At 37.8% G+C, this 23,008-nt stretch overlaps 1 protein-coding gene across 1 annotated transcript in view; it reads right to left on the minus strand.

Annotated features, from left to right (window-relative positions):
• Positions 1-375: 375 nt before the first annotated feature.
• The window catches only part of LOC143033815 (HAUS augmin-like complex subunit 3), a 137,715-nt gene continuing 115,082 nt past the window's right edge, over positions 376-23,008 (minus strand). Inside the window, exons 10-12 of the mRNA XM_076199319.1 lie at positions 4,025-4,263; positions 3,006-3,183; positions 376-790 (exon numbers count right to left, since the gene is read on the minus strand). Coding sequence (XP_076055434.1) covers positions 755-790; positions 3,006-3,183; positions 4,025-4,263 — 453 coding nt within the window. The 3' untranslated portion in view covers positions 376-754. The remainder of the gene's footprint in view (positions 791-3,005; positions 3,184-4,024; positions 4,264-23,008) is intronic.

A 23,008-nucleotide genomic window follows, 5' to 3' on the forward strand; every position in this document is an offset into this window, starting at 1 on the left:
ACCATATAGGTTGCTATCCAACTCAACTGCTCCCTAATCTTAACAAAGGGGCTGCCTACCATGTGGGTTTTAACCAAGGGTTTGCAAAGATCATCATCGTTTGTCCCCACCATCATGCACCATCACTGGAAGAGTTTTGGGTGTTACTTGGCAGAATAAAGTTTCTTCTTAGAAGGATCTAGGAAAGAGCACAAAGACAAATGACAGCTGTTGTGGGGCTGCAGGTTTTCAGTCAGTGAAATTCAAGGCAGTGGTTAGTTGATAGTGTGGCCAATCCCAGACAATTTCAATCTGCATTGAGTAGGATCTTATACTGAAGAGGAATCATTGTGTAGCTTTCCTTTCCAGAAAGGATGAGGTTACTGAGAAAACATCTTGCAGAATACAGATTTATTAACAAAAATAATATTTTCCCATATATGTATTGGATCTATGTAGGATGCACACAAAAATCAATCTAAATTAAAGCTCAATGGCAGAAATCATCCTTAAAAATGCATAACCGGGGTGGGAGTGGGGGGTTAAGAGGCATGACCCCATCAAATTCCTTTTTTCACACACCCCAATTGGCATTTTATGTGGGTGTGCCCCAGGTTTGTCAATTACCCTAATATTAGAACATAACTACTCCACCCCCAAATAGAAATTCATGGTTAAGCTCTAGATACTTAATTAAAAAAATTATAAAGAGACAGAAAAAAGTGTTTATTTTAATTAAGATAAGATTCCAAGGAGTTAATTGATGTCAGACCAACTACTTATCTTTCAGACCTGGAGCAGCTTTTAAAACCTGAAAATATATCATACATTTAGATAATTATAAGTGAATAATATGCACAGAAAATTGTTTAGCATAAATATATACATACCGTATATACTCGTCTATAGGTCGAAATCTTAAGGAATTTTTTTTTAGGCCAAAACCTAGGGGTCGACCTGTACACAAGTAATAATCTTGTTAGGTTGAAATCCAGACATGACAAGAAAGGCTAGGAAGAACTCTTACCTTTTCTTTAGGTTCAGAAATCAAAATATTTACCTACTAAATACTACCAGTAAACAATGGGTACATAAAATGCACGGTACGTACTAAAACATGTAAAATTCCTTCTAGATACGGTAACCCCATACTGTGGTTTTACCTGTTTGTTAAATTTCTTAACACAGGCGAGCTTATTATATCATGTATACTATTACAGTACCCATAATTGTTTAAAAAAAATAATGAAATGCTGTGATATTCTCAAATTTATTTATTTATTATTTTTTTTTTTTTTATAGTTTAGTTTCGACCATGGGCGCAATATAGCAATAGAAAATTAATCATTAATTTTATAAATTAAAATGTATCAACGTAATATGCAATTTTGTGGGCGGAAGTGAAAATGAAAAATACCTTGCCACAAGCATAGGATCGGAACGCCATCTTGTCTGTCAATTGACGGCCTCGGTGCTTCCGACAGTACCTCGCCATGTACATTTTCTTGAAGGAATGTTATGGAGTGGAGATACATGCATTCCTTCAAGCTGCAAGAACTTTGTATAGCCAGCAAGCTAAGTGGTTGAAAAGCCCGCCAACTTCTCATTTCTTCGTCGTCGGCATGTATCATAACAAATATGACGTACTATTCGTCCGACACGACTTCATTACTTACGAAATGGTTTAGCATCTTTCTTGTTTTTTTATTTCCGATCACAAAATTGCATATTACGTTGATACATTATAATCTACAAAATTAATAATAAATTTTTATTGCTATGTTGCGCCCTTGGTCGAAACTAAAAATTTACCCAAATTTAGCTTTCTACATGGTATATGTTATTGTTACCATTACCAAAACAATGCATGGATCTCACCATCACGAAAACAAACTGTTCAGTATTGCCAACTTGTTACTGTTACAGTGACACATGGTATAATCCTAAATATTTTAACTGAAATCCACCAAAATCGTTTTCCTTGATGTCGTCATCTTCACCACCAAACAGCTCCTCCCACTCACTTCTGTGTCGAGTATCGTCATACGAATCAACCTCATCAGCCATAGGAACATCAACATCATCTTTCTCCTCCAGTTGAGATTACAAGACTAACTCTGAGTGTTGGTTAAATTTTTTTCTAACGAAACACGCCTAGCCAGTTTATTCCGAATACCGTACTTGGTAATCTACCGTACTTGGCAATCTGTTCAAGTTTTTCACTCCGCTGAAATGGCAATTTCAGTGAAACTTATTAAATTTTAAAATCAGTGAACTTGAAAAAACATAAACCAGAATACATCAGAATTAATGAAGTGAAAAAACCATAATAATCAATTGCTATACCAGGCAAGCCATGCTACTTCAAAGCATTAAGGCAGTGGAATGCTCACAGCACCAAAAACAAAAACAAACCACTCGACCTATACATGAGGTATATGGAAAATTCCAGATTTTTTGGCCAAAAAATGGGGGGTCGACCTATACACGAGATCGACCTATAGATGAGTATATACGGTAATCAAGGGTTTTTTTCCCCCTTACAAGGGAGGTAGCCAAAATCAAAGGGCATAATTCCACCCCAACCCATTTTATTCCCACATACTTCACTCCCATTCACAACCCTTCCTTCCCCCACTCTTTTCTTGTCTCCTCCTGGATAACAGGCCATCCTTGCATCTTGCCCACTGCCCTGGGTCAGAAGCAATGCAGCAAGGCACAGCACATCCACAGCAAGGCCACTTCATTTGATTGGCAAAAGCCCCCTCTATGTCCCCTCGTGCAGAAAATGAGATGGGGAGAAATCCTTTCATGCTGTGTCAAAATATCGTTCACACAAAATCACTCCCTACCCCTTAATCCTACACACTCCCTTCTATGCTAACATTATCATCCCTATACAACCATTTTCCACTCACCCCTATCTTCTGTCATCTCCCTCTTTCTCAGCACCCCTTTTACTCCAGCTATCCATCTCATACTCCCCCTCCTGTTCCCTCCATACAAAAAAAAAAAAAAAAACTCACCCTTTTCTTTTCTTCATAACTTTTGGAAATATTCAGAAGTTTCTGCTTTAACTCCAACATTTGCTCATCCAGTTGAATATAGCGATCCATGAGTTTTTGGTTCAGCCAGAAGCGTGGTAGGCTGGTGATAAAGGAGTCACCAAAGAGACAAACTTCCACCATGGTGCAGTTTAGATTTCTTAAAAAGAAAATGAGTATATATGTAAATACACACATACATATGTATGCACACAAGCACATACCCTGTCATGAGCCTTCTTCAGATTCATAAATACCCAAAACACACCCTTATCTTTTGCCAAAAACTTCTCACATATCTGCCTTCCGACAAAAATTTGATCCTTAACCACTTCAGTACAAGTCAAATTCTTGTGTGCACCATTGGCTGCCATATGTATGATGCATCACACTACTTGCTTTGTAAAATATAAAGTCAATGCTGTATTACTCATCCTCTTCTACTCTGAGTAAAAATAAACATAAAAAATGTAATCAAACCAGTTCACAGAATCCTGGTGTAACTCATGTACAACTACAAAAAATATATATATATATATAATCAAGATGCAGATGCAGTCATCCTCATGTACCCCCTCATGACTCCTATGTAGGTATCATCATACCGGAGAGGTTAACCCTCACTGTTCCTTCCCAATTTCTCTCTCTGTTCCTCTCCCAATCCTATACCTTTCCAACTACAATCATATTTGTCCCCTTTTCCTTTGTAAAGTGGAACTATACAAGCACTCCTCCAATTCTCTGCCACATTCCCCTTCCTTAGGCACACATTAAACAACTTTATTAGCCAAGCTACTATAACAGTTCCTCCCAATGTCAGACACCACATGATACTCATCCATTCCAGTTGCATTTCCAGCTTTTATCACATTCAATGCTCTTTGCATCTCTTTACAAGTAGAAATTTTAAACTCTAACGTGGACAAATACATCACAATTAGGTAAACACACATTAAATATAACATCCTAGGCAAAATATATCAAACAACAATTAAACTTACAGAACTGACAGATGACTTAATTGGAGTTTCCGAGTTGAAGCCAACTGCTCCCTTGCTGTATTCTGTTCCTTGTGTAACTTCTGATATTTCTGGCTGAGAGCCTCTGGAGTTGTCAGCATTTCATAAGACGAGTTCTCACTCTGATTCTGTATTATTCTGTACATAGTTTCAAGCGTGGAGGGCAACTCCCCTGAAGCTCTCTTCTGTTCTGCTTCTTCTAACCTTTTCTTTAAAATTCCCTGAAAGACAAATGGAATTTGCCTCTTAGCAACAGCCATCCATATACCAAGAGCCTTTTCCCCCTCATAAGGGAGGTAGCCAAGTCAAAGTCATGTACCTACTCCCACCCATTCCACATTTGCCCCCTCTAATCTTGGCTACTCATAAATGACAGGTCATCTCTGTATTCCGCCCACTACCCTGGATCAAAAGCAATGTAGCAAGACACAGTACATCCACAGCAAGGCAACTTCACTTAATCAGCAACCTGCTCTCTTCATCCCCTCATGCATAAAAAGAGAGGATGGGGAGACCCTTCGGACTCCATCAAAATATCATCCACACATAAGCACCCCCCACCCCTCTCTTCCTTGCATAACAGTGTCATCTATACACAGTCTCAACTCATCCCTATCTCCTCCCTTCCTTGCTGAACACCCCCTTCACTATTATGGTGGGTAAAGAAACGATGTAACAAGTTCACAAAAATATTGATCTAAAAGTATGGCACGATACAGAGTGCACATGTGCTCTTGACCATGGTTGGTACAATACTGACTTCACAGTGTTGGCACGCTCAATTGGTGGGAATATAAATCCATTGGGAGGAACCCGCTAGATGGTGCTTACACAATTACATTTGTACATGAAACAAAGGTGGAAGAGAAATGGACAATATGGAAGGAAATTTATAATGAGAGTGTGAATAAGTATGTACCTAGACTAAAACATGAAGGGGTATATATAAAACCCTGGTATGATAAAAAGTGCAGTGAGGTAAAATACAGAAGAGATAAAGCCTGGAAAAGATTGACGGGAAAAAAAAAAAAAAAAAAAAATGTAAAATTACGTACAGAAGAAAAAAGAAATTATGAAAAGGACATAATAGATATATGGAAAGATCAACCCAAACTATTTAATAGATATGTAAACGGCAAGCTAAAAAATAAACAGGAAATACACAAATTACGTCAAGGTAATAGAGAATACACATAAGATATAGAAATGGCAGATATTATGAACATTTTAAATCTGTATTCACCAAAGAGGAAGAGAATCTACAAAACTGGGATAAAAAAAAATTGAAATAAGATTTCCTCCACTAAAGAAAATAAACATTACTCAGAATGAAATAAGGAATCAAATACTAAAGCTAGACGTTAACAAGTCACATGGACCAGACGGAGTTGCAAACTGGATACTGAGAGAATGTATACACGAACTAACAGGAAAAATATTTAAAATAATAGAATGCTATCTCAGAGGGAAAACTACCAGAAGACTGGAAAAATGCCAATATAGTGCCGATATATAAAGGGGGAAATAAGGAAGACCCAACAAATTATAGACCGGTGTCCCTAACAAGTACAATAGTCAAAATTTGTGAGAGAATCATCAAAGATGGATGGACAAAATATCTGGAGGAGAATAATATTCTGAACCCAAGACAATTTGGATTCAGACAAGGGAGATCATGTAACACCAATTTAATTTGTTTCTATTCAAGATTGATAGATATATTGCAGGAAAGATATGGCTGGGCAGACTGTGCATTCTTAGACCTACAAAAGGCATTTGATAAGGTACCACACAGAAAATGACTATATAAACTGGAAACAATAGGAGGCATACATGGAAAACTATTGAAATGGATGGAGGACTTCCTATATGGAAGAAAAATGAGTGGTGCTCATAGAGAAATATTCAAAATGGGAAGAAATGAGTAGTGGCGTCCAACAGGGGTCACTACTAGCTCCGATAATGTTTGCTATATATGTAAATGACATGATTGAGGGCTTTGATAATTACCTGAACGGCTTTGCAGATGATGCAAAATTATTAAAGAGAATAAACTCCAAAATAGACTGTGACTCATTGCAGAAGGATCTGAACAAAGTCTCAGAGTGGAACAAGAGATGGGAAATAGAATTTGACATCAAGAAGTGCAGTACAGGAGTCCCTCAAATAATGTGGGGGTTAGGTTCCTGAAATTACCGCGTATGCTGACTTTCCATATTAAATACAGAGATCCGTATGTATGTCTATGTATTTACCTAGTTGTACCTAGTTGTATTTTACGTGGTGTCCTGTCTTCATATCTCAATTTATCTAAACTATTTTTAAATTCATGTATTGTTTTTGCACACACCACTTTCTCATCTAACTTGTTCCAACTGTCTATTCCTCTGTGAGGAAAGCTGTTCTTTTTCACATCTCTTCTATAGCTGTCTTTCTTGATTTTCTTTCCGCGCCCTCTTATATTTCTATCATCCCATTTTATCAGATTCTCTCTATCAATAATTTCTATGCCTTTCATGATTCTGTAAATAGCTATCAAATCTCCTCTCTCTCTTCTTGGCTCTAGTGTCTGTAGTTCAAGTTTTGCTAGTCTCTCTTCATATGATAGTTTTGAGTGTTGGTGCCAATTTTGTAATTGCTATTTGTATTCTTTCAAGTTTTTTTATACACTTTTTTGTACTTGGTGACCACATCGTTGCTGCATATTCCAATCTTGGTCTTATCAGAGTGATTAGAATTTTCTTCACCATTTCCTCATCCAGGTATGTAAATGCCACTTTGACTGTTCTTATTGAATTATAAGTTTCTCCAAAAATCTTATTTATATGTTTCTCAGGTGACATATTATTCATAACAATGACTCCCAGGTCCTTCTCATTTTCTACTTTTTTTATTTCTTCTCCCAATTTATATGATCCTGTTATTCTGTTGTTGCTTTTTCCAAATTCCATTATACTACACTTTTTAGTGTTGAACTCCATCTCCCACTTCCTACTCCATTCCCATACTTTATTCAGATCACTCTGTAGTGACTCACAATCTTCTTCCATGTTCACTTTTTTTAATAGTTTTGCATCATCTGCAAAGAAGCTCATTTAACTTTCAATTTCTTCATCCATATCATTAATATATATAGCAAACATTATTGGGGCCAGAACTGTTCCTTGTGGAACACCGCTTATTACGTCATCCCATTTTGAGTGTTTGTCTCTTATCACTACTCTCATTTTTCTTTCTTGCAAATAGTCTTCCATCCATTTAAGCAGTTTGCCCTGTATTCCTCCTTCAGTTTCTAATTTCTTAAGCAACTTCTTATGTGGTACTTTGTCAAAAGCTTTTTTTAGGTCTAGAAATGCACAATCAGCCCATCCATCTTTTTCCTGTATTATATCTATTAGCCTTGAATAGAGACATATTAAATTAGTGACCCATGATCGTCCTTGTCTGATTCCAAATTGCCTTGGATTTAGCATGCGTTTTTTTTTTCTTCTAAATATTTTACCCATTTACTTTTGATAATTCTTTCACAAATTTTTGCTATTGTACTTGTTAGAGAGACTTGTCTATAGTTGGTAGGGTCTTCTTTATTTCCTCCTTTATATATAGGTACTATATTTGCTTTTTTCCAATCTTCTGGAACTTTTCCTTCTTTCAAGGAACTATTTATTATGCTATGTATTTTGTCTGCCAGTTCATTTCTGCATTCTTTCAAAATCCAGTTTACTATTTCATCTGGTCCATGCGATTTTCTAACATCAAGATTACTCAAGTATTTCATTATTTCATTCTTTGTTACTTCTATTTCTTTCATAGGGGGGACTTTCTCCTTCCATTCGATCTCTTCCGGTTGTATATTCTCCCTTGTAAACACTGATTTAATATGCCTGTTCATAGTTTCCGCCATTTCTATTTCCTCTGTGTATTCAACTCCTCCTTGTTTTAATTTCTCCAAATATTGTTTGTTTTTCAGTTTGTTGTTTACAAATCTGTAGAATAGTTTTGGTTGATCTTTACATTTTTCTATGACATCTTTTTCATATTTTCTCTTTTCCTCTCTGCATGCTTGTACATATTTATTTCTATAACAAGTATATATTTTCCATTTTTCAGGTCTTTTGTCTTTCTTCAATTTGGTCCAAGCTTTTTCTCTTTTGTCTTTTAACTCCCTACAACTTTTGTTGTACCAGCACTTTACATATTCTTTTTCTTGTTTTTGTCTTGGGACATACTTTTCCACTCCTTTTTTTATATATTTTTGTCAAAATATTCCATTTCTCTTCTACTGTTGTATCTTCTTTGTGTATTCTTTCCCAGTTTTCATTTTGAAAGAATTCTCTTATTTTATCTAAATTTGTTTTTTCATACATCACTCTTCCTTTTCTATATTGATCATTTCTTTTTGTGATTTTTTCTCATTTAGTTCTAGTTCTATCAATATGTGGTCACTTTTACTTATTGGTGCCTGGTATTCTATTTTTTCCACTATTTCAGGTTCTGATGTGATTATTAGGTCTAGTCTTGATGGTTCTTCATCATTTCTATACCTAGTGTTCTCCTGAATCCATTGTGTCATTGTGTGGTCAATAATCATCTCAAGTAGAACATTTCCCCATGAGTCTTCTCCACCCTTTACGGTCATCTCTTCCCAGCAGATTTCTTTGCAATTAAAGTCGCCCATCATAACTATTCTTCCTCCATCTTCCATTATCTTGTTTAATGTTATTCTTGTGTCTTCTAACATACTTTTATGTTCACTCTCTTCCCACGAGGCTGTTTTTGGGGGCACATAGTTTATTACAATCTTTCTGCTCTTCTTATCTCTGTCTTCTACTTCTATCATAATCATCTCTACTCTATTCTTTCCATATGTGACACTCTTCACATTTATATCCTTCTTAGTCAGGAACATAACTCCACCCCCTTCTTTTATCTCTGTTTCTAATCCAATAATTATATGTATTGTGTCCTATGCTGTTGGGTGGTAGTGGACCTTTTAATTTTGTCTCAACAATTCCCATTATGTCCGGTTCTTTTTCCTTCAGATACTTGTTCAGTTCATTCAGTCCTATTATTAATCCATCTATATTTGTGTAGGACACTCTTAACTTTCTGTTATTTCCATTGTATTCTCTGTTTCTTTTTTGTTTCTCTCTGTTATGGTCCATTTCCTCAATTTCATATTCACTACTCTCCAGGCGCGGATCCAATTTGTTCTTCCATGAATCATTGTAAGGATGTCATTTAATCGATTTTAGTAATTTCTGATGTTTTGCCAGGTCCGGGGGCTAAATAAACTGACAGCATGGGTGCGGTATTTGGGCGGAATTGTACTGTGTTTGGCATTTGTTTAATTCCATTTATCTGTTTTGTGCTGCACGTGTTGTAGGGTTGCCAGGATTGTGTCTCAGTTGCGCTGAAAAGGGATAGAAAGGAGATATACCACGTTCGTTGGCCGTTTAACATACCTGTATTGTCACCTATATGATTGTTTTGTGTTGTTGAAGCAATCAAGTTGAAGCAATCAATCAAGAAGTATCATCTGCAAACAGTAAGCATTCAGGAATACCACAGGCTTTATAGATATCGTTACTGTAAATAAAAAACAAAATAGGACCTAGAATACTACCTTGAGGTACCCCCATACTTACACCCATTAATCTCGATTTAACACCATTAAATAAGACAACTTGATTATGATTAGATAAATATGACTGAAACATCTGAAGTTCAAAGTCTCTTATTCCGTACTCAGCCATTTTCATCAATAGAATACTATGATCAACTGTGTCAAAAGCCTTTTTAATATCTAGAAAAACTGCGGCACATATTTTTTATTAGATAGTCGAGTTGCAATATATTCATGTAAGAGAGCAACAGGCATATATGTTGAGTGGTTTTCACGGAATCCAAATTGATTATCGAAAATGATCCCATAGTACTCAAGGTAATCTACCAATTGCTCAAGAATAACGGTTTCAAGTACTTCAGACAATACCGGAAGGATCGAAATAGGACGAAAATTTGATACGTTTGATGTGGGCCCATCTTTATGGATCGGGTGTACTACAGCAATTTTTAGGACATTAGGAAAGCAACTCTGTTGAAAGCACAAAGTGATTAAATGCATGAGTAAATGAATAATTTTGGGAGCAGCAAGTTTAAGGATCTTTGTATTAGGGCAATCATAGCCATTGGACTTATTTTTAAGATTATTTATAATACGCAAAATATCATGAGTTGATGGTTTTATTAGACTAAATTGTGATGAGACTGGAGTTATATATTGAAGTGGGTTTCCTGGGTCATTTGGCAGCTTATCAGCCAATAAACTACCAACTGAACAGAAAAAGTTGTTAAACATGTCAGCGATCTCATGGTTGTCAGTAACCTGCCTGTTATTGTGAATAAACAAATTGGGAGTATTATTACTTTTCTTTTTATTAATTACTTCAAGAAGTATTGACCAGAGTTTCTTCGGAACCGATGAATTTTCTTCAAGTTTTTTGAGATAGCATTGCTTGCGAGCCAATTTAATTGATGAGTTGAGAACATTACGATATCTGATAAAATTGTGTTTATTAAGTTCAGAGTTGCACTTAATGTATTTTTTATAAAGTTTATTTTTTAAATTGATGCATTTCAATAAGTTATTTGTTATCCAAGGTTGGATTGGAATCTTTCTTCTTGATGTTATTTTAGTCGTTCATTTAGTAATTTCTTCATTAAATATAGTTATCAAACAATTGGCAAAATCATTGTGGTGACAAGTATAATGAGAACGAGAGCAACTCGGACGCGACGGGACTACTACTAATAGCAATCCGAGAGCCGCGCTTTCTTGCCAAGATAGTCCAGAGCCCCAGGATAACTGAGCTGAGTCAGAGCCTTTGATAGCTCTGGGACGGGTGGGTACTTTTATCCACTCTGACACCTGGCTATCACAGGCAGCTGGGCTCCTGGACTCCTTCAAGCTCACCAGCGTTCTCCTTGAGAAGGGTAGGGACTCTCCACACCCAGAGTTCAAGCCCCCACCACCATGGCTGTCGATACCTGCAACCTTCGTTGTCGCAAAGCTTCCCAGTAAGAAGAAGTTATGTGACCAGGAAAGAGTACGAGTGCAGGCCCTACAAGGCATCCGCGCACTGTCGGAACCTGGAATGGCGGTCTATTATACGGATGGCTCCGTAGACCCCAACAGGCCTCGTAGTGCGGGGGCTGCTTTCGTGACGGATGGTTTAACCTACGGCAGGAGAGTTTCTGATCATGCGTCCACTCTCCAAGCTAAGGCCATAGCGGTCCAAGGAGCGTTAGAGCATGCTCTAATATCTTGAGCTGGTCCTGTGGTGATCCACACGGATTCACAGTCTCTGCTAGGCAGCTTGGAATCGATACAGCCCAGTGACAATGTACGCCTACTGACCTCCATCCTAGCACTCCTGCTCAAGCTGCATCAGCAAGGCAGGAGTGTTACGGTCAACTGGGTGCCAAGCCACGTAGGTGTCCCAGGTAACGAGCTAGCCGACGCCGCAGCTGAAGCGGCGCGCCAAAGACCCGAAGTCGATGTTGTCGTCCCTCTCAGCAGAAATCAGTTGTGCATACGCACCAGGGCTCTTAATCAGATACAACGGTTCCTTCAGCACAGACTGGAGGCAGAGGTGTCAGAGAGGGCAAGGTGGTACAGGGCAGTCACAGACTACGAGCCCCTTGTACTTCCTCGCTCCACACCTAGAAAAGTGGAAACTCTGCTCTTCCGTCTGCGACTGGAGGATCGTTATTTCTGGCAAATCAAAAGTAACCCAACACCTGAAGAAAGAAGATGCCACCACTGTAGCCACCCTGAAGCATTACCTCAAGCATTGCCCCACAACTGCTTTTCTGAGGAGAGAGCCTCCGACAACATCTGAGGGTCTTGTGCGTCGCCTATGCCGCCACCTAAGCGATTACTAACTGCGTCGGCTGGTGGAGTGTCAGCCCCCCCTGTATATATATATATATATATATATATATATATATATATATATATATATATATATATATATATATATATACATGTATTCACTGTATCACCTCTTGTAACACCAAACACTGTTAGATCAGAAAGGGTGCATTCGCCGAGATGTGCATACATATTTTACATGCGTATACACATCTTTTGAATGTATGAGTGTGTGTGGTTGGGCCCACACACACACACATATGTAAAATCACCCTCCAAACGGGCTCGCATCAAAAGCCCGTGGGAGCTTCACTCCCGAATTACACACACACACACACACACACACCGCTTTCTGATTGGTCTCGCCGTCGCTGAGTCTGTGCTAGCTCACACTGTCGAGCCGAGCCGAGCCCTGCAGTCCCCTATGGTCGATCTAGTCTCAGCGTATGCTACGATTGGTGATGCGGTGATGAATCTAATCAAGACCCGGGAAGGTGCAATGACCAGCTTCCATTACATCTTCAAGAAGGCAGAGGGGCTCCTCCAGGAGATCGATTCATCACACGACACCATTCCTGTACCTCGAGTTTGCAAGCGCCAAACGCAGCGAGCGAATTTACCCTTCCAGACAGCTGAGGAGTATTACCGAAGATCTGTATATGTCCCATTCCTCGACCATGTATTGACTGAGCTGCAGACCCGGTTCGGGAATGATACTATTCCTGTTGGCTTCAAGATCAAGAATCTGCTCAGCAGCGCTGACGGAGATGTTGCTGCTGTACTGGAAGCGGCAAAGGTTTATGAGGCTGACATCGAGACCTTGAGCCTCGTGAAGGCGGAAGCAGAGCGCTGGTATTCAACAACAATGAAGTTTGAATCCATTGGAGATGCCCTTGCCCACGCCCATACCCAAATGTATCCGAATCTGGCCAAGCCCCTTCGAGTTTTAATCACGCTCCCAGTCTCGAACGCAGAGGCCGAGCGTCCATTTTCAACCCTGAAGCGACTGAAGACCTACCTAAGGAATACTATGGGTCAAGATCGCCTCAACGGCCTGGCGCTACTCGGCGTTCACAATGAAATCAATATTGAAATAGACAGTGTAATCAATATATTTGCCCCCAAAAAAAACAGGAGGTTGATGTTCGTGTGAGATCCCATGAACAATGCTGTGTGCTATTAATGTAATTTAGATACTTTTATTAACAGGTTCAGAAGTTCATACACGTTTTTGTTTGTATTTGTTTTTACAGCTGATTTTATTTTTTCTTACCTCCATGAGCAATAATTTCTCTCTATGCGAGAGTATACGCGTGCCAGTGCCATATCACTGACTAGCACAAGCCACAAGCGTATAATATAAAACGAATATACATTCTATTATATACGTCTAAAATACAGAAAAATCTGATATTATTAAGTTAAGTATACCTCAGACTTCTGATACATCAGACTACTCAGAGGAAGGAATTCAGGTTAGCCCCCCCCCCCAAATTTTTATCCTGGATCCGCAACTGCTACTCTCCAGTAGAATTCTTCTTTTTCTGACTCTGTTCTGGTCTCGTTTTTTTCTTTAGCTTCTTTCCTTTTCATTTTTTCTTCCTCTCTTTCCTCTTTATTCATTTCTATTTTTATCCATACCTTTTTATATTGTTCACTTGCTGCTAGCTTCCCTGTTTTTGCTAAGATATTCTCTGCTGTTGTTTGTGACCTGAATTTAATCTTAATTGGCCTGGTCTTATCTGTACTATATTTTCCGAGCCTAAACATCTCTTCAATTTGTTTCATTATTTCAGGTTCATCTTCCTGAACTAATTCTAGTAAACTGCTTACTTTTTCTTTTTCCTCATTGATTCTTGAAGTTCTATCTAGGTTATGTTTCTCTTCCATTCCCAATATAATTATACATTTCTTTTTATCTGCTAAGTCTCTTACTATATTCTCCTTTTGTCTCATCAGTTTGATAACTGAGTCTTCAGTTTGTTCTTTCATTTGCTGTTTAATTATGTCAGTAAATGCAACTTTACTGTTTTCCTGGATTTTTTTCCAACCCTGTGCTTCTTTTGCTATGGTCTCTTTATTGTCTTTATTATTCCTCTTTAATTCTTTATTCTCCTCTTTTACTTCTTTTAACTGTCTTTTTAATTCTTCTATTTCATTAGTTAAATTTTTGTTCGTCTTCTCTAGTTCTTCCAACTATTCAACTCTCTGCGCAATGTTGGTTATGTTACCGAACCTGTCTTCCCAATGTTCGATCATCTTATCAAGTTTTTCCTCTAGTCTTGTCAATCGGGGGAGGTTGGTATCCCCCCCACCCTCATTAAATCCCTGGAAATTATTATCCTCACCTTCCATTGTGCTGCTCTTATCTATATTTCTAATCTTTACAATTTTGTTAATCCCATCACCAGAATCATCGGTCCTTTATTTGTTTACAAGACGTCTGGCCTCTTGGACCAAGTGTACGTGTATGTATTTACCTAGTTGTACCTAGTTGTATTTTACGGGAAGGGGAGCTATGCTCATGGTGTCCCGTCTTCATATCTCATTTTATCTAAACTATTTTTAAATTCATGTATTGTTTTTGCACACACCACTTTCTCATCTAACTTGTTCCAACTGTCTATTACTCTGTGAGGAAAGCTGTTCTTTTTCAGATCTCTTCTATAGCTGTCTTTCTTGATTTTCTTTCCGTGTCCTCTTGTATTTCTGTCATCCCATTTTATCAGATTCTCTCTATCAATAATTTCTATGCCTTTCATGATTCTGTAAATAGCTATCAAATCTCCTCTCTCTCTTCTTTGTTCTAGTGTCTGTAGTTCAAATTTTGCTAGTCTCTCTTCATATGATAGTTTTGAGAGTGTTGGTGCCAATTTTGTAATTGCTCTTTGTATTCTTTCAAGTTTTTTTTATACATTTTTTTGTACTTGGTGACCACATCGTTGCTGCATATTCCAATCTTGGTCTTATCAGAGTGGTTAGAATGTGTGTATTTACCTAGTTGTATTTTACGGGAAGGGGAGCTATGCTCGTGGTGTCCCGTTTTCATATCTCGTTTTATCTAAACTATTTTTAAATTCATGTATTGTTTTTGCACACACCACTTTCTCATCTAACTTGTTCCAACTGTCTATTACTCTGTGAGGAAAGCTGTTCTTTTTCAGGTCTCTTCTATAGCCGTCTTTTTTAATTTTCTTTCCATGTCCTCTTGTATTTCTCTCATCCCATTTTATCAGATTCTCTCTATCAGTAATTTCTATGCCTTTCATGATTCTGTAAATAGCTATCAAATCTCCTCTCTCTCTTCTTTGCTCTAGTGTCTGTAGTTCAAGTTTTGCTAGTCTCTCTTCATATGATAGTTTTGAGAGTGTAGGTGCCAATTTTGTAATTGCTCTTTGTATTCTTTCAAGTTTTTTTATACATTTTTTTGTACTTGGTGACCATATCGTTGCTGCATATTCCAATCTTGGTCTTATCAGGGTGATTAGAATTTTCTTCACCATTTCTTCATCCAGGTATGTAAATGCAACTTTGATTGTTCTTATTAAATTATAGGTTTCTCCAAAAATCTTATTTATATGTTTCTCAGGTGACATATTATTCATAACAATGACTCCCAGGTCTTTTTCATTTTCTACTTTTTTTATTCCTTCTTCTCCCAATTTATATGATCCTGTTATTCTGTTTTTACTTTTTCAAAATTCCATTATACTACACTTCTTTGTATTGAACTCCATCTCCCACTTCCTACTCCATTCCTGTACTTTATTTTGATCTCTCTGTAGTGATTCACAATCTTCTTCCGTGTTCACTTTTTTCAATAGTTTTGCATCATCTGCAAAGAAGCTCATATAGCTTTCAATTCCTTCATCCATATCATTAATATATATAGCAAACATTATTGGGGCCAGAACTGTTCCTTGTGGAACACCGCTTATTACTTCATCCCATTTTGAGTGTTGGTCTCTTATCACTACTCTCATTTTTCTTTCTTGCAAATAGTCTTCCATCCATTTAAGCAGTTTGCCCTGTATTCCTCCTTCAGTTTCTAATTTCTTAAGCAACTTCTTATGTGGTACTTTGTCAAAAGCTTTTTTTAGGTCTAGAAATGCACAATCAGCCCATCCATCTCTTTCTTGTATTATATCTATTAGCCTTGAATAGAAACATATAATTGGTGACGCATGATAGTCCTTGTCTGAATCCAAATTGTCTTGGATTTAGCACGTTTTTTTCTAAATATTTTACCCATCTATTTTTGACAATTCTTTCACAAATTTTTGCTATTGTACTTGTTAGAGAGACTGGCCTATAGTTGTTAGGGTCTTCTTTATTTCCCCCTTTATATATAGGTACTATATTTGCTTTTTTCCAATCTTCTGGAACTTTACCTTCTTTCAAGGAACTGTTTATTATGCTATGTATTATGTCTGCCAGTTCATTCCTGCATTCTTTCAAAATCCAGTTTGCTATTTCATCTGGTCCATGCGATTTTCTGACATCAAGATTACTCAAGTGGTTCAAATATTGAACCACTTGAGTAATCTTGATGTCAGAAAATCGCATGGACCAGATGAAATAGCAAACTGGATTTTGAAAGAATGCAGGAATGAACTGGCAGACATAATACATAGCATAATAAACAGTTCCTTGAAAGAAGGTAAAGTTCCAGAAGATTGGAAAAAAGCAAATATAGTACCTATATATAAAGGGGGAAATAAAGAAGACCCTAACAACTATAGGCCAGTCTCTCTCTTTGTTACTTCTATTTCTTTCATAGGGGGGACTTTCTCTTTCCATTCAATCTCTTCAGGTTGTATGTTCTCCCTTGTAAACACAGATTTAAAATGTTTGTTAATAATTTCCGCCATTTCAATTTCCTCTGTGTATTCAACTCCTCCTTGTCTTAATTTCTCCAAATCTTGTATGTTTTTCAATTTGTTGTTTACAAATCTGTAGAATAGTTTTGGTTGATCTTTACATTTTTCTATGACATCTTTTTCATATTTTCTCTTTTCCTCTCTGCACGCTTGTACATATTCATTTCTATAACAAGTATATATTTTCCATTTTTCTGGTCTTTTGTTTTTCTTCCATTTGGCCCAGGCTTTGTGTGTGTGTGTGTGTGCGCGTGTATGTGGTGTATATATGTGGCGTTTGTGGCTTATGTATGTGTTTGTGCATATAAACAAGTAAAAATAGAATATTGAGAAATTATAAAATTGGTGAAGAAGTAAAAAAAATGAGCTCGGAAAAGGACCTAGGAGTAATAATCAGCAAAGACAAATCACTGTGCAAACATATTAATGAAATAGTTGGAGAAACCTTCAACCTACTAAGGTCAATGAAAGTGGCATTTGACTATTTGGATAAGGAAATGGTCAAGAAAATATTAGTTACACTGATAAGACTAAAATTGGAGTATACAGCAAAAATATGGACACCCAGTACTAAGAGTATAAATTAGAAAGAATACAAAAAGCAACAACAAAGATGGCACCAACACTCTCCAAAATGACGTACGAACAAAGATTGTCCAAAGTGGAACTACCAACTCTGGAAGAAAGAAGAGAAACAGGAGATCTACTGACTATTTTTAGAACCATGAAAGGAATGGAAATCCTAGATAGAGATGATATAAGGCAACAGTGTGTGCAAATACTATTCAAGAATTTAAGAACAAACTTGATAACTGAAAGATACAAAGACGGGTCACTAAGAGCATAGCTCCCTTCCAGTATAATACAACTAGGTAAATACACCAGAGTGTGACAATTTGTTTATTATCTATTTGATTAATATAAGAGAGGAAGAGAGAAGGAGTTTGAATGTATTTGAGATGAAGTGTCTTACAAGTATGATACGGGTTACTACGCTGGATAGAATGAGAAATGAAGAGGTGAGAAGGAGAACGGTGGTGGAAAGGGAGTTGGGAGATAGGGTGGATGAAAGAGTATTGGGATGATTTGGACACATGGAAAGAATGAGTGAAGACTAGTGAACGAGGTGTGGAAGGCAGATGTAGGAGTGAACATGAGGGGGCGACCAAGGATGAGATGGACGGATGGGGTAATGGGAGCTTTAGGGAAGAGGGGAATGTCTGTTGAGGAAGGACGGGAGAGGACAGAAGATAGGGGTGAATGGAGAATGGTTGTATATGGATGATGATGTGATGCATGAGGTAGAATGGGTGGGGGGATGGGGGGTGAGGGAGTATGTGTGAGAAAAATTTGACGCAGCCTGAAGGGATTTCTCCCCATCTTCTCCTTTTCTACATGAGGGGACAGAGAGGGTGGGGTCACTAATCTAATGAAGCAGCCTTGCTGTGGATTTACCTAGTTGTATTACCGTATTTTTCGGTGTATGACCCGCGGCTTTTTGCCTCAGAAAAGGGCCAAATTTCGGGGGTGCGGGTGATATAAAGGTGCGGGTCATCTGTGGATTCTGGTTAGAAATTGCCCTCTTACGCAGTGAAAAAAAAAAAAAATGAACGATTAGTTTAGCTGGGTGCCCTCTCGGATCGGGGATTTGCGGGGGGGACCGACCGGATTCGTCGTATGAAAGTTGATTAAAGTCATAATACAGCGCGTACGATCGAGACAAACGACAAAGAGAAGGTAGGATTTGTCTTACCCGCTTTACATGCTCTTGTGTCGCGATCAAACAAAAACAAGCGGGCGGCCATTTTCGCAATTACAAATTACAAACTGTACCTGATTCCTTAATGCTAAATTTGTGCATTACATGTGGGTCGTTCAAGCATGGAAGAAAATTAAAGATCGACTATTCAGAACGGTTTCCGTAAATCAGAAACGTGCCATTCTGCAATATTCGATGCATGCTACGACTCTGAAAAGGAATCGGACGAATCCGAAATCGAAATGGAAACGGATGAGGTCACTGCATTAGAATTGGCCGATTTATACCACAACCTCTTCCATGACGATACAGAGGATGAGGAATTCGATGGCTTCGTGAGCGATGATACGCCTTCATAAACATTGACTGGCGTCTGTGATCACTATTTTTTTTGTAATAACGATGTGCTCCATTGACTCTGTTCATAACAGTTCAGTAATGTGCTCTATTATTGTTCTATTCTATTGAAAACTAACCATTGGAAATTGTTTGGTTTAAAAATTAATTACCAGTGTTCGTATGGCATTTATAAACCAATTGATTAATTACTGGTAAACGATCAAACAGGGTTTTATGGCATTATTTACACAAATTTATTAAAGGTCAGATATCAACAGATATACCATTCACTAAAAATCATCGAAAAAGTACTTTTTAAAAGCATACAAATAAAGTTTTTACCTATTACAGAAGAATTTATTCAGAAAATTCATTTTTAATTGCGCCTCGCATACCACTTTTCCGAAGTCTAGATATTCAGAATAACAATATTGTTTGTTTGGCAACTGTGACGTCACGAACGCGGAATTCCCCGAACCTTTCCCGAAGCGCACGGGCGGAATGTTTCGAATAGCAGACGACGCAATGAAATGAAGACAAAACTGATTTTTGCCAAATTTGATAAGATGTAGATGGTGGAATTATATAGAATACTGTCAGTATGTTTTTCTATGTAAATTAAACTGTAAATACAAAAAGTTATTGAAGTCTTGATTTCTGACCTTTAAAGGTCAGATATCAAGACTTCAATAACTTTTTGTATTTACAGTTTAATGTACATAAAAAAAACATACTGACAGTATTCTATATAATTCCACCATCTACATCTTATCAAATTTGGCAAAAAACAGTTTTGTCTTCATTTCACTGCGTCGTCTGCTATTCGAAACATTCCGCCCGTGCGCTTCGGGAAAGGTTCGGGGAATTCCGCGTTCGTGACGTCACAGTTGCCAAACAAACAATATTGTTATTCTGAATAACTAGACCTCGGAAAAGTGGTATGCGAGGCGCAATTAAAGTGAATTTTCTGAATAAATTCTTCTGTAATAGGTAAAAACTTTATTTGTATGCTTTTAAAAAGTACTTTTTCGAGCAATATGATGATTTTTAGCGAATGGTATATCTGTTGATATCTGACCTTTAAGGTTCTTTGTAATATATATATATATATATATGTGCAATAAAATATATTGAAATTAATTTGTTGGTTATTCTTCATCTTCATCACAATCAGAAATAAATAGGACTAGAGGAATACTAGTATCATGATCATGAATCGCAATGCCGCGTCTTCGACCCATCCCAAAGGCATCGTAAGATCAGTTGCACATTTTCGGGATCACCCCTCTTTCATCGAAGCTACCACTACATCTAGTGGCAGCTTCAGAAACCAAATTGTGATGAATCCTGAAAAGCAAGATATCACCAAGAAACCTGCTAATATCGGAAAACATATATTTTTTTTTTTATAAATCACATAAGCATTGATGAGACAGAAAATTTAGAAAGCCTCAGCTTTGAAATTACTTTGATCACCACGTCAACGGCCGGCCGTAACAACAACCACCGTGAGCTGTGCCTGTGGCCACCCATGGATGGGTCGGATCTACACTGCCGCGCACGCCATATGACTGCGGGTCATACAGCGGTGCGGGTCTTGTGTGGATTTGCACTAAGGTGTAAGGGGGTGCGGGTCATATAACGGTGCGGGCTATAGTCCGAAAAATACGGTATACGAGAAGGGACCTATGCTTGTGGTGACCTGTCTTTGTATCTTTCAGCATCAAGTTTTTTTTTTAAATCTTGAATAGTGTTTGCAAACACTGTTTCTTTGTCTAATTTGTTCCAAGTATCTATCACTCTATGTGGGAAGCTATTTTTTTCAGATCTCTTCTGTAAATATCTTTTTTGAGTTTCTTTTCATGTCCTCTTGTTTTTCCATTGTCCCATTTCAATAAATCGTTCTTATCTAAGATTTCCATTCCTTTCATAATTCTATAGATACTTAATAGGTCTCCTCTTTCCCTTCTTTGTTCCAGAGTTGGTAATTTTAATTTGGACAGTCTTAGTTCATGTCATTTTGGAAAGAGTTGGTGCCAGTTTTGTTGTTGCTCTTTGTGACTGCTTCTGACCCAGGGCAGTGGACAAGATGCAGGGATGACCCGTCATCCAGGAGGTGCCAAGATAAGAGTGAGGGAAGAGGGTGGAGGGGAGTGAAGTGTGATAGGGTGGGAGTGGTTTTTATGCCTTTGTTTTATGAATACCCCCCTTATAAGGGGGAAAAAGGCCTTTGTTATATATATGTATTATTCATCTGTCCATTTATTATTATTTACCATTTACCTGTTTATTATTCAACTTTACCTATTCATATATATACATATATATATATTTCTATATGTTTTATCAATATTATCATTTTTTGCATCCGACATAGTTATGGACCAAAAGGTCTACTGTTGGCATGCTCCTCCTTTGTAATCTTTTGAAAAAGATTACATACAGCCCAGTGATCCAACACATAAATGCTGGCATTGTCTGCTTGGAGAGGGATACTTGTATCTTGAAGGAATACCTTTGGAATAGAGGACAGGAGACCACTGAATGCAGTATGACTGACCCACACAGGGAGTAGCTGCTGATCAATAGCTATGCACATGATCCTGGCTCACCCACCTCTACAAAAGCATGGAATTATGAGAATTTATAAAAAAAAAAAAAAAAAAAAGTCAATACTGTTTAAGTGAAATTAGCCTTGTCATAGAATATGAAGACCAATAGATAATATGATATTGGAAAGGGGTAACCATAATATACATTAACTCTAATATACAGACAATATGGTGGACAACAACATGCCAATGTCACAAACTAGCCTTTGTATTTGAGTTCATGTATCAAATCTTGGCTGTGATTTGAACAGTTCCTTCAATCCAATGGCCAGGGTGATATTTTGCCTTCTTAGGTTTTTCTATCCTCGTTTGGACAATATAAGTGGTTATGTGCAAAACTTATTTTATTTACATGATATATAAGATTTCAACTTACAATGAAGTTGGATATGAACAGAGAGCAAGCGTGGGAGTCAGAGGGTCCTATGCCCATGTCTCTTAATTTATAATACGACTGTGCAACATCAGTGCCAGGGACAGGTGCTGATGTGTGCCTATATAAGCCTATTCTATCGCTATTTGCCTAGCTCCACACAATCCTTCTACTTCTTTGTGTGAAGTAGCCTTACAAAGTTTCAATCATTACCTATCTAAACAAATGGGAAAATGCCCTCCGACCTCTAAGGGAGAAGGTCTCAATTTTGTACTCCTCTGCCACTGGTTTGCAAGGCTCCTGCAACTAGTTATGCTCACATGAGAATAAGCCTATTTCAAGTTTTATCTTATTATCTAATTTAAGGTATCCTACTACTTTGTTGGACCTAATATAATCAATTTACTAGGAATAGCTTTTTGGATAGATTTAAATGAGTGCATAGAGGGATTAGGGAGAAATGTCAATGTAATAGTACTGGGAGACCTTAATGCTTGGGTAGGAAATGAACTAACCGATGGAGTGGTTGGGAAATGTGGAGTTCTAGGAAAGAATCATAGTGGAGAGTTGATTGTGGAAATGTGTCTAGAAAGAGAGTTGATGATAGCAAATACAGTGTCAAGTCAGAGTCAAGCATAAGTACACATGGGAGAGGGTGGTGGAGGGAAGGGTGGTAGATAGAGTGTTAATGGACTATGTAGAGGTAGATAGGAGTATAATAGGAAGAGTTAAGGCTGTACATGTGCTACGGGGAGAGGGTGGGGGAATATCAGATCATTTTTTGGTGGAAGGTAAGTTGAGAGTGGAGGTTAGATGGAGAAAGAGGAAAAGGACAAAAGGTAGGCATAGTGCTTAGAGTGAACTCTTTAAACAAAAAGGAAAAGGAGTACAAGAAGAAGCTGAAGGAGTGAGAGGGAGTGAAGGATAGAGTAGAGCTAGGAGTGGAGGAGGAATGGGGATGATTCAAGGAGGGAGTCACAAAGTGTGCAAAGATGGTGTGTGGAACAAGAGGGATGGGAGGAAATAGAAGGAAGGGTAGTGAATGGTGGTATGAGGAAACAAAGAAG

Source organism: Oratosquilla oratoria, chromosome 16, assembly GCF_046742065.1.
Source record: "Oratosquilla oratoria isolate Oo_2021 chromosome 16, ASM4674206v1, whole genome shotgun sequence".
NCBI classification, from domain to species: Eukaryota; Metazoa; Arthropoda; class Malacostraca; order Stomatopoda; family Squillidae; genus Oratosquilla; species Oratosquilla oratoria.